A 14,038-nucleotide genomic window follows, 5' to 3' on the forward strand; every position below is an offset into this window, starting at 1 on the left:
CAGCCAGGGCTACACAGAGAAACCCTGTCTCAAAAAACAAAACAAAACAAAAACAAAACAACAAAAAACCTTAGTGGTCAAGAATAGGTAGCTTTAGAGACAAGGCTCGGAGGGACAGTCTTGGGGTTAGAGTGGGGCCAAGGATGCTGCTTGGCCTCTGGCGCTCCGAGGCCTAAGGCCCTGTGCTGCAGGGTTGGTGCTGTCTGCCTTTCTGGGTAGCAGATGTTCAGAGAGCAGTGATGGCAGCCAGCTACTTCCAGACCTTCTGGCTGGCTTGGGTCTGCAGGGTTAGTTGGGTCTCTCCTACATCCGCTGGAGGCCTGTGTAGCTGCCATGGTCTCCCTCACTGGCACAATCTGCCAAAAGCGGGAAGAAAAGTGTCACTGCCCACGGGGAAAGGGGAGCGTTTTGCCATGGCTCTGTGTAGGTGCAGCCTCCTGGGATGGCATTTTACTACTGAGATTGGAAAGAAAGTTTGAACATTTAAACAAGGATGGTGATAACATGATGTCAAACACAGAAGCCGCCTGAATTCTAAAAATAAAAGGAGAACTTGAAAGAAGTTTCCAGCTTATGGCGCCCTGAGTCAGCAGGGTGACTCTTCAGGCCCAGTCCACCCTGGACTGTTAGCTGCCAGGGACAGGCCTGAGAAGCCAGTGGGGCTGGGGCAGCCTGTCCTGCTGGTGGTCAAGGCTTGGTGCAGGGCTTGGGCTGGGCCTGGGCACCCGCACCTTCCCCAGCCACTGTCCTGCAGCAGGCAGGGCCCAGGGAAGCAGCTCTGTCCCAGGCCAAAGCCCTAATGAACATCTTGGCCCTACAGGTATTATCGGGGGACCCATGGGGTCATTGTGGTTTACGATGTCACTAGTGCCGAGTCCTTCGTCAATGTCAAGCGATGGCTTCATGAAATCAACCAGAACTGTGACGATGTGTGCCGAATATTAGGTGAGGCTGGGCCCGAGGGCGGGGAGGGCAGGGGACCTGCACTCGAGTTCTTGCGGGCGGGTGACTCTGCTTTGTCTTAAAGTGGGCAATAAGAATGATGACCCTGAGCGGAAAGTGGTAGAGACAGAAGATGCCTACAAATTTGCCGGGCAGATGGGGATCCAGCTCTTTGAGACCAGTGCCAAGGAGAACGTCAATGTGGAGGAGGTAAGCTCCGGCTGAGCCCTGGGCAGAGGGCAGGGGAGAACCCAGGGCTCTGTTCTCCACCTCAGGCTTCTCCCGCTCCAGGCCCCCATGTGACCCATGGGTATGTAGTGCACACTGTTTGTTGGCTGCCTTACTGGGCAGCCCTGTCTGCTGGGCAGGTCTTAGCTCAGCCGTCCTCTGGGGTGGATTTTCCTAGAGGAAAACGGAAGTTCCTCTTACTGAATACGAGTGAGAGGTGGAGTCATGGCCCGGCCTTTGCCATCCCAAAGCCACGCAGTCTCTTTTCCAGCTGCTTCCTATTGGCCCTTCCTTGAGTCCATCACTACTACCTCTTCCCTGCCCCTCTTGGTCACTCCCTTTCCTGGCCTCCAGCGTGCAAAGGGTGCCTGCTGAGAAGTTCCTGGGGTTTTGGTTTGTGCCTCCCTCCAGGCTGTGACTCTGAAGGGAGAAAAGCTAGAGCTTTTGCCACAGGCCCCACGTGGCCCATTCCCTGGCCCTAGAGAGGAGTCTAGAGGTGCTAGGGAAGGTGGGCTCCACAGAGCCAGGCCAGGACCAACCTCCCTCTGTGAGATTTCTTTGCTCATGTGTACACAGGGAGGATCAAGTGAGCTGAGGCGTGCTGAGTACTCTATACAGCATGCTTGCTAAATAGGTGGAGCTGTTAGCGCAACCCTCTTTACAAAACCTTGTGTGCATGTGTGTATGTGGACGCACTTGTGCACATGCAGAAGCTACAAGAGGGCATCAGAGACCATGGAGCTGGAGAGGGGTGCTTGTCAGATGCCCTGCTGTGCTCCCCCTGTCAAAGGGCACATACAAGCTTCTGAGCCCTCGGTCATCTCTCTGGGTCCAAGGACGTCTGAGCTCTTAGTTCAGCTTTTCTGTTTCCACAGCTGCAGCTGCTCCTGCCTTTTGGGGCAGAGTGGGCCTGTGGCTTGTTGGCTCCTCTAACTAGGACACTGGGTAGTCAGGGAAAGGTTTAGGCAGTGTCTGGCCCCACTGCAGGGAGGTGGTGACAAGTGGACAGACAGTGACTTTCCTCTGTCTACATGCAGAGCGACATCCCTTTGTCTTGCCAGAAGGTTCTAGTTGAAAGCTTCTAACTGTATTAAAAAGGGCTGGGGAGATGGGGAGCTGGCTTGGTTGTGCCACTCTTGCAGAGCACCTGAGCTCCGTTCCCAGTGCCCCTGCCAGGCAGCTCACACCTGGCTGTGACTCCAGTTCCAGGGGCCTATCGAACCTGTAAGAGGTGGACTCCCCAAGACAGCTACAGGCTTTCAGCCTTTAACACCACTCCCTCTGCCTAGAGCAGCAGGTCTCAACCTGCAGGTTTGGGGTTGAATGACCCTTTCACAGGGGTCACATATCAGATATTTACATTGATTCATAATAGTAGCAAAACTAGTTATTATGTAACAACAAAATAATTTTGTAGTTGGGGGTCACCAGGACATGAGGAGGAACTGTTTTCAAGGGTCTCAGTGCTGGTTAAGGCGAGGACCCCTATAGTAGAATGTGTTTTGAGGGCACACAGTTCACACCTGTAGCCCTAGTACTGCAGAGGCAGGAGGAGGATTGTGAGTTTAAGACTAGGCTGGGCTACAGAGTCATGGCAAAACACCCTGCAACACGTGTGCATGCACACACTAAGGTCTTGAGGACATACATGCAGTTCACAGAGAAATAGAAATGTCCTGGGGAGGTGGCTGTGCTAGCCTGCGGGGTCAGCCTTGCCCTGTTATCTCTCCAGATGTTCAACTGTATCACAGAGCTGGTTCTGCGAGCAAAGAAAGACAACTTGGCGAAACAGCAGCAGCAGCAACAGAACGATGTGGTGAAGCTCACCAAAAACAGTAAACGAAAGAAACGCTGCTGCTAATGCCCCAGCCCACTGCAGAGACTGCACTGCATCCCTCCCAGCCTGAGGCCTCGGAGGCTCTCGGGGGACAGTCTCAGTTTAGTGCCGTTATTTAAAGAATTCTCTCCACGTTTTTTGTATCTGGAGGCGCCATCGGCACTTCCTCCCCTTTTCCCCTTGAGTGCCAAGAAGGTGTTGGACGAGCCCGCCCTTCCCCACGGTGCCCTCTTCCCTGCCGAGGCGCCTGGACCTGGTGAGGACGCTGCCAGCTGAGTGGACTGATTAACCAGTTTGTACATAGTGTATATTGCATTAACCAGCTGCACACCCTCAGCCTGCTCTGGCTTTTGGCTCCTTCCTGCCAACCTGCTGCAACAGACCCTCCCCAGCCCTCCATCCCAGCTCGACGGCAGCTTCCTGAGGAGCCAACCTCGTGTCCTAGCTGAGTCTTTGGCCATCCATCCCTGGCCCATGGAGTGCACTCCACATGGCTCCTACCCTACAGCTGCTCTGGGAGCTGGGAACCTGGCTCCACACAGGCCCTGTCCTCTGCTGGCCCCTAGGCCTTCAGTTCCTTCCACAGAGGAACTCAGTCCTGCCCTTTTGGACAACAGGTTTCTCATTCTGCCTTCTAGATGCCTCTGCTACAAACCCAGGAGAGCCATGGCTTCTCACTTACCCAACATGTTTCAGTTCCNGCAGAAAGGTAGTGGGACATCTGTAAAGAGACGGAGCTCGCAAGGGGGAGCATTTTAACAAATACAACCAATGAAGCCAAATCAAATGAACTAAGTTCCTCACAATTATTTCCTTGAGATCTGATTGGCTCAATAGCAAAAGATATGACTGTTCCACGTCGGGCTCAGTATTTTTAGAAAAGGTNTGTGGCTTCTGTTGAGTGCAGGGCTAGGCGCTCTCCCTTCCATGGGAAAGGCTGGCTTTGCACTCTCATACCTGTGTGCTCGAGGGCCTCCCGCTGGAGAAAGTCTGTAATGTAGCACCAGGCGCCTGTGCCAGACAGAGTCAGGGGTTGCTGGGCTCTGGGAAGGCACCTCAAGCTGGGACCGACTGGTGGCTTTTGCATTACTGACAGATGTGTTTTTAGTATGAAGGTGGTAGGAAGATTTCCTAGCCACTGGGAAGAAGTGGCAGTGGGGTGGGGGCAGCCAGTATTCACCTAGCCACCCACCAGAGTGATCAGCATTTGGTTACCCCACCCCCTTCCCCACACTTGGTCTCCTTTCCCCTGAAGGATCACATAACTCAGAAGAACTGATTTGGACACACAATGTGTTTTAGATTTTCTTTCCTAGGCGATTTCCAGGCACAGTCCTGACTGGACAATCATCACAGAATACTGCAGATTTTCCATGTTAACACTGTGGATGGGTTTTCAATCAATAAAACTGGGGCTTTCTTCTCACCTGTCTCTCCACTTGTCCGAATTGTCAAAAGCTGCGGTTCTGTGTTTGAGCATCAGGCTGGGTTTGGGGAAGACGCTTCAGTGTCAAGCATTAGGTGACTCTACATAGCTCCGGTGAGCTGGGAGTTGAGGCAGAGACTGTCTGCAGGCCTGCCTTGGCTGACCCAGGGCCTGTTGTTCTGGGCACATGACATGCTTCTGAACACATGGGAAGCCAGGATGGGAGTGTTTGCCAATTCAAGCAATAAAAGGGTGATCTCTGAGCATCACCCCAAGTTGGATGGCTTCTGGCACCAGCCTGTTAAGGCCCGGGTGGTGGGTGATTTTGGTGACAACAGTGTGCCTGTCCCACAGTGTTACATGCATGAGTGGGGTTGGGTGGAGGTAAGGGTGGGAGAATCAGGTGTCCTGGTGGGCCCGATGTGAAACTCCTGTCAAACAACCAACTTTTAAATGGTTTGCTAGGACTATTTCTGTATTGAAAGTTTCTAATTATGCTTTTTAAAAAAAATACTAAAAATAAAGGTTCAAGCTGCCAAATTTCCTCCCAGGGTCTGTCTGCTCTCCCTCCCCTGTGCTCTGGGTACCCAACTCCTTCTGCTCTTGGTCCAGCGCTTGTCCTCAGGTGCTGCGCAGGTGCCCATAGAAGGCCCTGGGACACTGTCAGGGGCCAAGTCTGTTCTCTGTGATCCAGTGGTTCAGGGTGGCGCTTCCCGTGGGCCCAGAGCACGTGTGGGAAGACGCCAGAGGCTGCTCGTTTCCCCTGCACACCCCAGAAGGATGCAGCTTGTACCTGCAGTGAGCTCTTCAGGCTGGGCTGAAGTGTCTGCCAGGCTGAAGGATGTGGGATGACACTGTCACTTTTACAAGTCGCCCTTCTGGGGCTGGCCCTGGCCCTCTACACCAACAGCTAGTGGTGGCTTTGACGCATCCTAAGGCACATTCATAGCAAACAGCCCTCCACATACCCAGGAACTGAGGCACAAGGTCTGTAGAAATTCATTTTATTCTTATTCAGACTATTTTCAAAAGAAGCAGTGGTGCGCTGTTTTTCTAAAAATATGCCTTTATAGATTTATATGTGTGTATTATAAAATCCATACGTGTATTTACACAATTGCTACATACAAAATTACAGCACTGTGGTATGTACATATCTATAAGTACATTCTTTCCGCTCAGCCCTGCTGTGCTTTTCCCGTGGAGGGCAGGAGGCTCAGAAAGTGGTGAGCAGCTGCAGGCCGGACCCACAGCCTCTGGGCTGGGGCCTCAGCAGAGATGGGGAGGGGGCTGCTGCAGAAGGAGCAGAAGCAGCAGGCTTAGGGCTTTGTCCCTTAGAGGCCTGGTGGGCAGTATCTGGAGGCTCCCAGCAGCCTCACCCCATCCACCCTGTGGCACCCACGCTGCCTTCAGTGTGAGGGTGGGAGAGCCAGGCCCCTCAGGCCGCTCTTGTGGCCTCAACTTGCTCGGGTTGGCCAAGAAGTTGCATCTGAGGTGGGAGGGTGCTGTGGAAGACAAGTCCTGTCCCATGAGGGGGGAAGTCTGGAGGCTAAAGCCTACAGGGGCAATGGGAATGCTACCCGGCCCAGGCCTCCCTAGGGATAAGGACTGCACTGGAGGAAGCTGAGGAGTGGTGGCAGCCAGAAGATGGCCTTCCCTGGGGTACAGGATGGCCTCAACACAGCTTGTACACCCGGTTCTTAGGCCTCACAGCCACAGGCTGGGCCTCCTGCTGTGCAGGGCTCCAGCAGAGGTGCATGCACACGGGTGAGGGGCCGAGGGGCCGTGCCTCCCCTACTCCAGGCTGGTAGCTGGGGCTCGAGTGGAGGCTCAGGCCTCCTGAGGCATGCACAGGAGGCCCTAATCTCTTCCCCATGTTCAAATTCCAAGGAGGCAGCAGAGCCTTTAGGGTGGACTGTGGTCAGCTGGGTCTGAGTGGCTGAGCCCTGCTCACTAACAGGATCCTGGGAAAGCCCAGGCTGAGGCTTGGCTTGGGCAGTGGGGACAGGTTCATTCCTGTCCCTTGGTGAGGGGCAGCCTTCAGAGGACAAGGCAGGCCCCCTACCTCTGTCTCCATTACATTGACATAGGGAGTGAGCTCTCTGGAGCTAACTGGGCTCCAGGGCAGGTGGGCAGGCAATGTGGCTGCCTGGCTCCAGCTAAGAGGGAACCCTTTTTAGACTGTCGCTAGTCCCCCCTTCTCAATGGCCAGACTCATCCCCACCTAAATCTTCCTGAAGAAGGAGAAGAGCCGTTTGCCGTCTGCGGTGCTGGGTTCCTGCCCCCGCCCTACGCCGTGGCCCCTAGGGAAGGCAGCAGCAGCAGGCCGGCTCTGTTCCTTCAGGTGAGTGTCCATCAGCTGCCTGTCAATGACCCTGTGCATGTCATCCTGCAGAGAGGGAGAAGGGGAGGGGTAAGCAGCTGCTCTTCCCTGGTCGTGGGGCTGGACAGGGAGGTGACAGATGTGGACAGGTGAAGATGAGGGATGAGATGAAGAAGCACTGTCGTTTGCTGAGAAAGTGGTGAATGTTGACACCACGCCAGGACACATGATGCCATGTAGCTAGTGCGCAGCCTCAGGGCCCATGTCATCCATCCCGATGCAATGCCATTAGGCCTACATAACCGTGAGCCCCATACTAGCTTATGGGGCTGCCTGGGTGCCTGCCGTCTGGCTTGCCACCCCACCCTCAGCCCAGAGTGACCTTGGCTTGTGAGCTCTGTAGCCCAATGGCCTGCCCAAGATTGTTTGTGTCCTAATTTCCCCCTTCAAATCACTCTGAGGCTAAGCCGGCATGCCCCCACACTGGACAGACACTGTATGCTTGCGATGACCCCTGTGGCCAGCTTCCCACGGCTAAAGCTACGAGCAGTGCCATTTTGAGATGCTATCTTGTTCCAATTTCAGTCTATTAGGGGGTGAGGACCTGACCTGACCTGGTTGCCTAGAAAAAGCACCCTCACAGAAGGCAGCTCACAGAGGAGCAGCCGAGGACAGTTCCCTCATCACTGGACTGACTAGAGGTAGCTACCTGACAATGGGCTCTGCCACTACCGTCTGCAAGGAGCCCTGGTAATTACCACCAGTATGCAACCACCACCACCTCCAGCTTTTAGCCCAGTGGGAGCTGTGTGATGCTCTGACAAAAAGGCCCTAACAAACCCACAGGGACTCGGTTGCTGGAGTCCAAGCACATGGTGGGTGAGGCCAGGTTAGGGTGGGCTCACTGCAGCATGGAAAGGTTGGGCTGTGTGGCTCAGTAGGCACTCGTGAGCTGAAGGAGGGCAGACCCTGGATGCCTCTTACCTCAGCTGCACTCAGGCCTTGCTCTGTGGGCGTATTTGAAGGTCTCTAAATGAAACCAGAGGATCTTCCTGACCCCTCCCCAGGTGGGGAGCACACAGCTTGTTCCCCTATTCCTCCTCCTCCTCCTCCCCTTCTACCTCCCCTTCTTCTTCCTCCTCCCCTTCTTCCTCCTCCTCCTCCTTCCCCTGCCAGCTCCATTCTCCACTTGCCTCTCATGTTAGACCCTGTGTCATTTCTGCCAGCACACGGCTCCTACTTCTTGAGCCCCAGTGCAGATTCTCAGCACACTGACTGCTCTGTGGCACTTAGGACAAGGTCCATAAAATATGTTGTTCAACACCAAAGGGAAAACACAGAGCTTTAGAAGAAGTCCTCTCGATGCCGCCATGTTTTCTGTCACAGTCGCTACAACTGCACTCTTCTACTTAAATAACTGAATCCACCAATGGACTCCCAGGGAATACATCTCCTTGGAACTTTACACGTGCACAGTGCACGAACTGGTCCTGATCCCCGCCTGCTGCTATCCAGCCGTGCAAACCCATCTATGACAGGGCGGCATTGGTCTGCCGTGCTGCAGTGACAGAAGGAGGAGACTGGGACTTGATGGCACAGAGATGAGGCCAGGCTCCGGCACACAACACAGTGGGCCATGGGGAGATGGCAGATGTGGGACAGATGGCAGAGGACAACAGACGGATGGACACAAGGCTCAATCTCACCTCAAAGGCAGGAGGGGTGTACAACTAAAGCTGTTGGCACAGGAACTGAGAAAGGCCACTAGATCAGAAACCAAAGCAGCCAGATAGTAAAGAGCCCCGAGGACGCAAACTGTAGCCAGGAGGAGAGAAGAGAACAGCCTTGGTGAGCCATGGTGCTGGCTGCTGCCGGCCCCACGGGGCCACGATGTAATGGACACTGCTGTTCTGTCGGTCACTGCGGGGCTCACCTAAGTCACAGGTGACTACTATCTAGTAGGTTACAGTCTCTTGGAGAAAGACATTAACCACTAGACCCATTATTTTGAATCAGCCTATCTCACCCTCATCCCCGAGTCATGACCTTAGCAGTAGGGAGTTGGGAGACCCTGAAAATGGGGTCTTAGAGATAGCTGCATAGAGATAGCTGCACTGACCCATGCCTGAACAGCGCCCTTGGATGAAGAAGCCACAGACCTTTGAGAAGGCCTAGGGCAGCACCTGTGGGGACCACTGGGCTGAACCACATCACTTTAAAACAAACAGAATGACCAGCTGAGTGGGGCCTACTCCACATCTGGTGGAGGTACATCCCTCCCAGAGGCTGCCTGGGCTTTCTGTCTTCCTGGGGCCTGGGGCCCAGGGGCTCCTTATTGATACATGCAGGTTCTGAGTGGGCGCCCCCCTCCCCCAGCCCTGGGCGCTTGCTTACCTGCCAAGCCTCCAGCTGCTGAGAGAGGTTCAGTTTTTGCTGAATGGCATCCAGTAGCTGGCTGTTCAGAGACATCATATCCATCTTGCACTTGGCGAGTTCCAGCTCCACAGCGTTCTTCCTGCAAACATGGGCCGCGATGAGCACGGACATGTGCACCTTGTGCCTCTTCACTAGGAGACCTGGAGTCTCGGGGAAGGGAAGGGCCGATCCCACACCACAGGGTCCCTGGAGCTATGCTTCTTCAAGGACTGACTGCAACTCCTGCTCCCTAACCAAGCCATAGGTACAAAAGATGACCTGTCATCGCTAAACAGGTCACAGCGAGGGGGTAAAAGAGGACAGAGCCTAGAGAGGATCAAAGGCCTCTCAACAAAGGCGCTGCTTGCTGGCCCTCACTCAAGGCTGTGCACAGCACAGGGTGGGACCTTCTCCTCCTGCTATAAAAGATAGTCCTTTGGACGAGCTACTCCGCCATTAAAGAAACTGTTCCAAAGATAAAGATGTTCAAAGGATGGTGGCCATAGTTTAGCAACATTAGTTTGCAATAGCTGGGGAACTGTTTAAAAATGTTAAAAAGACAATACAATACGGCACCAGTGAAAACCCAGATACATGGCACTTCCTGACAGTTTACCATGATGGCACTGGAGAGGAAAAGGTCAAGGTTTTGAGAATAAAACTGCCAGTGTGTGGCCACATACCATAACACACTGGGGCTATCCCTGGAGATGGCACTGATACGAGCTCTCCCTCCTACTTCAATATTTTCCATTTGTGTGTCTTGGGTACTGTTTTGCTCACCTTCCCAACGTTATTACAGTTTAGCCGCTCAATGCAAAAAGCAGGCCGCGTGGAGAGGGTGTGAGAGGAGGATGCCTCTGCAAAGGCGGCACCCGCTGCCTGAAAGCAGATCCTGCCAGGCCCGTGGAGGGCCGCAGGCCTGGCCTGTAGTGGCTGCCCTTCTGCTCTCAGGACACACTAAATGAGCAAAGCCGGAACGAGTAGGTGATTCTTATTTGTACAGAACTCAGACCATACTTCCTCCCCGCCCGCTTTGCCCTCTACCCAGCAATTAGTCACCTACTCCACACCCGGTGTGCTGCATTCACCAGCCACTTTGCCCTAGAAGCAGCTCCCGACAACTCTGGGCTGGTCCCGGCCCCGCCCACTGCGGCTGCAGGCCACAGGGATAGGACCAAGCCTGTCCAATGGGCAAGCGTGCAGACACTGCAGGTCGCTTCTGTCATGCCCACAGCCATTGGCTGTTAAAGAACAGCGGAAATCCTCCTGGCAGCGGTTGCCATGGACGCGATTTGCCTGACAGTTCCCAAACCGCAGGCGGCTCCCAGCGGCTCTAGCCTCAGGAAGTACCAGTGTCCGCCCGCAGATGGCGCCGCGAGCAGCCCGGAGCTACCGGAATGTGCTGACTAATGCCACGGCCTAGAGATGCCAGTGCTGCAGTGCAGGAGGAAAGGGGAGTCTTCAATTGGAACCCCAGATCCAAATGCATACCACACAACTCGCTTATCATACATGAATCCTAGTCTTTAAAAAGGAGAGTGTTAGAGTGTTTCCGGGGCTGGAGAGATGGCTCAGCAGTTAAGAGCACTGGCTGTTCTTCCAGAGGTCCTGAGTTCAATTCCCAGCAACCACATGGTGGCTCACAACCATCTGTAATGGGATCCGATGCCCTCTTCTGGTGTGTCTGAAGACAGCTACTGTGTACTCATATAATTAAAATAAAATACATCTTAAAAAAAAAAAAGAATATTTCCAATGCCCAGAAGAACTCCTGAAGTCACTATTTTGATTTGTTTTGTTGTAAGGCCAATTGCTAGCCCCAGAACAATTGGTGGTACCCACATTGGTATGGTTTTAGTGGTACAAGTTTTTCATCTGCCTGATTAACTTCTGTTTTTAGTGAGTGCTTTTTAATCGTAAGGTGATACACTGCTAGCGGCTTTCCCATTGTGTGAGATAAAGACCACCTAAGGTCTCCGAGCGAGTGCAGTCTGGTGAGGCCGGTCTCCCTGGACCCGTTACAGTATACAGGTGAAGCAGCGGCTCCTCCCAGCCACTCTGACGCCACTGTGTGGGAGCCCCGGTGATTAACATGTGCAGGCACCGAGCACCACGGGTCATGTCCGCTTCAAAGCTACTGCTTTAATGTTCACACGGAATATGGCACACAGGGGCAAGTGACACTGACAGACCTTACTGAGATACACTGCACTCAATTCCAGAAACTGAGCTAGAAGAAACAGGCGACCTAATGGGAGGTCTGACCAGAGAACCTGCCGCGCTACACTGCTCACTGCTCTAGCTTAAAGGCCCAGGGCATCACTCAGACCAGCTCTCTTCAGACCTGCATGCGCACTAGGGAGCGTGAGTCCTTGCCCTCCAGAGTCGGGTTTAAGAGCTTCCCTTCCTTTCCGTCCCATTGTGGAGGCACCGTTTACCTTCTCAGTGAAGAGGGCAGTAACTGAGGCCCTAGGAAATGTTTTTAGGTCAGTTGGGTGTGCTAGTGCACGCCTGGGATCTCAGTAGCTGCGTCTAAGACCAGGGAGAAGGCTGGCCCTAGTCAGAAGCCAGCCTTGGCTGCGGAGCTAAACAAAGCAACCAACTCACAAAATAGGGGCTACGGGAAACTATCCCTGTGTACCTCCAACTTGTCCGATGGAAAGAAATGCATTCACACACTTCTTCTCTGTTAACAACAACAACAATGACGACCTGACAACACAATTTAAGAAGATGACCTGGCTTATTGGGAAAACAGAACAGTGGACACTGAAATGGTATGAAATCATCCCAGTGAGAAGTACAGACAGCCAGACAGCCTGGCCTCCCAGGGGCAGCTCAGTTAAGGGAGTGGCAAGTATGACAGACTTTCAGAACACGTCAGTCAGGTGAACTCTCAGGCTCCAGAGAAGATTCTAAGCAGCTAAACTTCCATTTATGACATAACTTGTATGTGCTGGGGGAGGGTTAAGAAGACTGACTGGATAGTGTTTTCTCAGTGGAGTATAGTTTACTGGGAAAGCGTCTGCCTGGCACACACGAGGCTCTGGGCTTACCCTCAGCATAAACACACCACCAAATAAAAAACCCATCTGACCAACTAACCCACACAACACTCTCGCTAAAGCTGACGGACCGGCAGATGAGGGTTCCTGCTAGGATGCTTTTGTGTATACTTGAGCATGTCTGTAGTAAATGAAAAATAAACCAAAAATAACAAAGCAGTGGTTGACACAATAATAACTTTGGGAAGCTAAACTGTACATGGGGATAGCCTATGCCACACTAGTAGCAGGGAATAGCACACGCCACCCATAGTAACAGAAAGAAAAACCAACCAACTATGCAACAAATATATTAAAGATATACAAACACACTCATAGGAAACGTGTCAACAAGGCACATGACAGCCTTCCCTAGCACGCTCTTCCCCAGGGGAACAAGTGAGTGAGTAGCAGGTAGCTAACCTTTGTTTGGGGGGGCAGGGTGGAGGGAGGGGAGAAGGTCTTGCTATGGAACCTAGGCTGGCCTTGAACTCTGTCTGTGGTGCAGGCTGGCTCATGCTGAAGTCCTTTCTTGTTTGTGTAGATCACATTATGGCAGGCTCATGACACAACTTCCCTTCCTTTCCTTCCCTCCCTCCCTCCCTTCACTCATTCGTTTATTGAGACAGGATTTTTCCTGTGTAGCCCTGGCTGGCCTCAAACTCACAGAGGTCTTGGTACTTCTGCCTCCCGAGTGCTGGGATCACAGGAGGGCACCAGCAGTTTAAAGACAAGCATGTAGCACAGTGTTATTAAAGGAAACAGTGGAGGCTAGAGAGATGGAAGGGCAGGCATCTGGTGAACAGTGAGGGCTGAAGTCTGAATCCCAGCACTCATGGAAAACCTGTATCCTCAGTGCTACAGGGACAGAAACAGGGGCCACACTCACCACACATACATACACTACATACACTATAATACCTACACACACACACACACACAGAGTAAACGATCCACGTCACTCACTTGGCAATGGCCTCGTCCCGGTCCCTGATGGCCTTCTGAAGCTGCTCCTTTGGCTCCTTGTCCTCAGAGGTCACTCTGAGTCGGTCCCTTTCCTCCTTTAGTGCGGTCATCTCCACGCTCAGCAGTGTCACCTAGCAACAGATCAAAGAGAGATGTCTGTGATAACACTGCTGTTGCTGCTGCTGCTGCCACCAGCCTGGGTGCTTTCTCCAAGGAAAAGGCACCCAGAGTCCAGCAAGATGGATCAGCAGGCAGAGGTGCCCTCCATGCAAGCCCAGCAACCTGAACCCAAATAAAGATGGGAGGAAAAAAGCGACTCCAAAACGTTGTCTGCTGACTTCCACCTCAATCTTGAGGGGCTGGAGAAATGGACAGCAGTTAAGAAGATCACTGTGTGCTCTTTCAGAGGACCCAAGGTTTTTTTGTTTTGTTTTGTTTTGTTTTGTTTTGTGTTTTGCTTTTTTTCAGTACTCTCAGTACAGGTGGCTCTAACTCTATCTTGAAGGTTCCCAACATCCCCTTCTGATACACATAAAATTAAGGATAAAGGGGGCTGGTGAGATGGCTCGGTGGGTAAGAGCACCCGACTGCTCTTCCGAAGGTCAGGAGTTCAAATCCCAGCAACCACATGGTGGCTCACAACCATCTGTAACGAGATCTGGTGCCCTCTTCTGGAGTGTCTGAAGACAGCTACAGTGTACTTACATATAATAAATAAATAAATCTTTAAAAAAAAAAAAGAAAAAAAAATTAAGGATAAATCTCTGAAAAAAAATTTTTTAAAAAGGTGTCCACAGGTTCAGGGGCATGTATGGGGAGTAGGCTGGTCCTGCAGTTAGATAACAAGACACACA

General features: G+C 52.7%; 2 protein-coding genes across 8 annotated transcripts in view; one reads left to right on the forward strand and one right to left on the reverse strand.

Moving 5' to 3' along the window:
* Positions 1-4,433, forward strand: part of Rab35 (RAB35, member RAS oncogene family) — a 15,085-nt gene extending 10,652 nt beyond the window's left edge. The window contains exons 4-6 of one of the 2 annotated variants that reach the window (XM_021162508.2): positions 821-945; positions 1,028-1,152; positions 2,903-4,433. In XM_021162508.2, coding sequence (XP_021018167.1) covers positions 821-945; positions 1,028-1,152; positions 2,903-3,031 — 379 coding nt within the window. In that variant the 3' untranslated portion in view covers positions 3,032-4,433. The remainder of the gene's footprint in view (positions 1-820; positions 946-1,027; positions 1,153-2,902) is intronic. The other variant, XM_021162509.2, reaches the window with a different exon arrangement.
* A 799-nt stretch (positions 4,434-5,232) lies between these two features.
* Positions 5,233-14,038, reverse strand: part of Bicdl1 (BICD family like cargo adaptor 1) — an 83,186-nt gene continuing 74,380 nt past the window's right edge. For 3 of the 6 annotated variants that reach the window (XM_029477602.1, XM_029477604.1, XM_029477601.1), the window contains 3 exons: positions 13,185-13,315; positions 9,151-9,271; positions 5,233-6,822 (listed from right to left, as the gene is read on the reverse strand). In XM_029477602.1, coding sequence (XP_029333462.1) covers positions 6,658-6,822; positions 9,151-9,271; positions 13,185-13,315 — 417 coding nt within the window. In that variant the 3' untranslated portion in view covers positions 5,233-6,657. Of the gene's footprint in view, positions 6,823-7,946; positions 8,572-9,150; positions 9,272-13,184; positions 13,316-14,038 lie in introns of those variants that run through there. The other 3 variants (XM_029477605.1, XM_029477603.1, XM_021163032.2) reach the window with 2 other exon arrangements.

This window comes from Mus caroli, chromosome 5 (genome assembly GCF_900094665.2).
Source record: "Mus caroli chromosome 5, CAROLI_EIJ_v1.1, whole genome shotgun sequence".
NCBI lineage: Eukaryota > Metazoa > Chordata > Mammalia > Rodentia > Muridae > Mus > Mus caroli.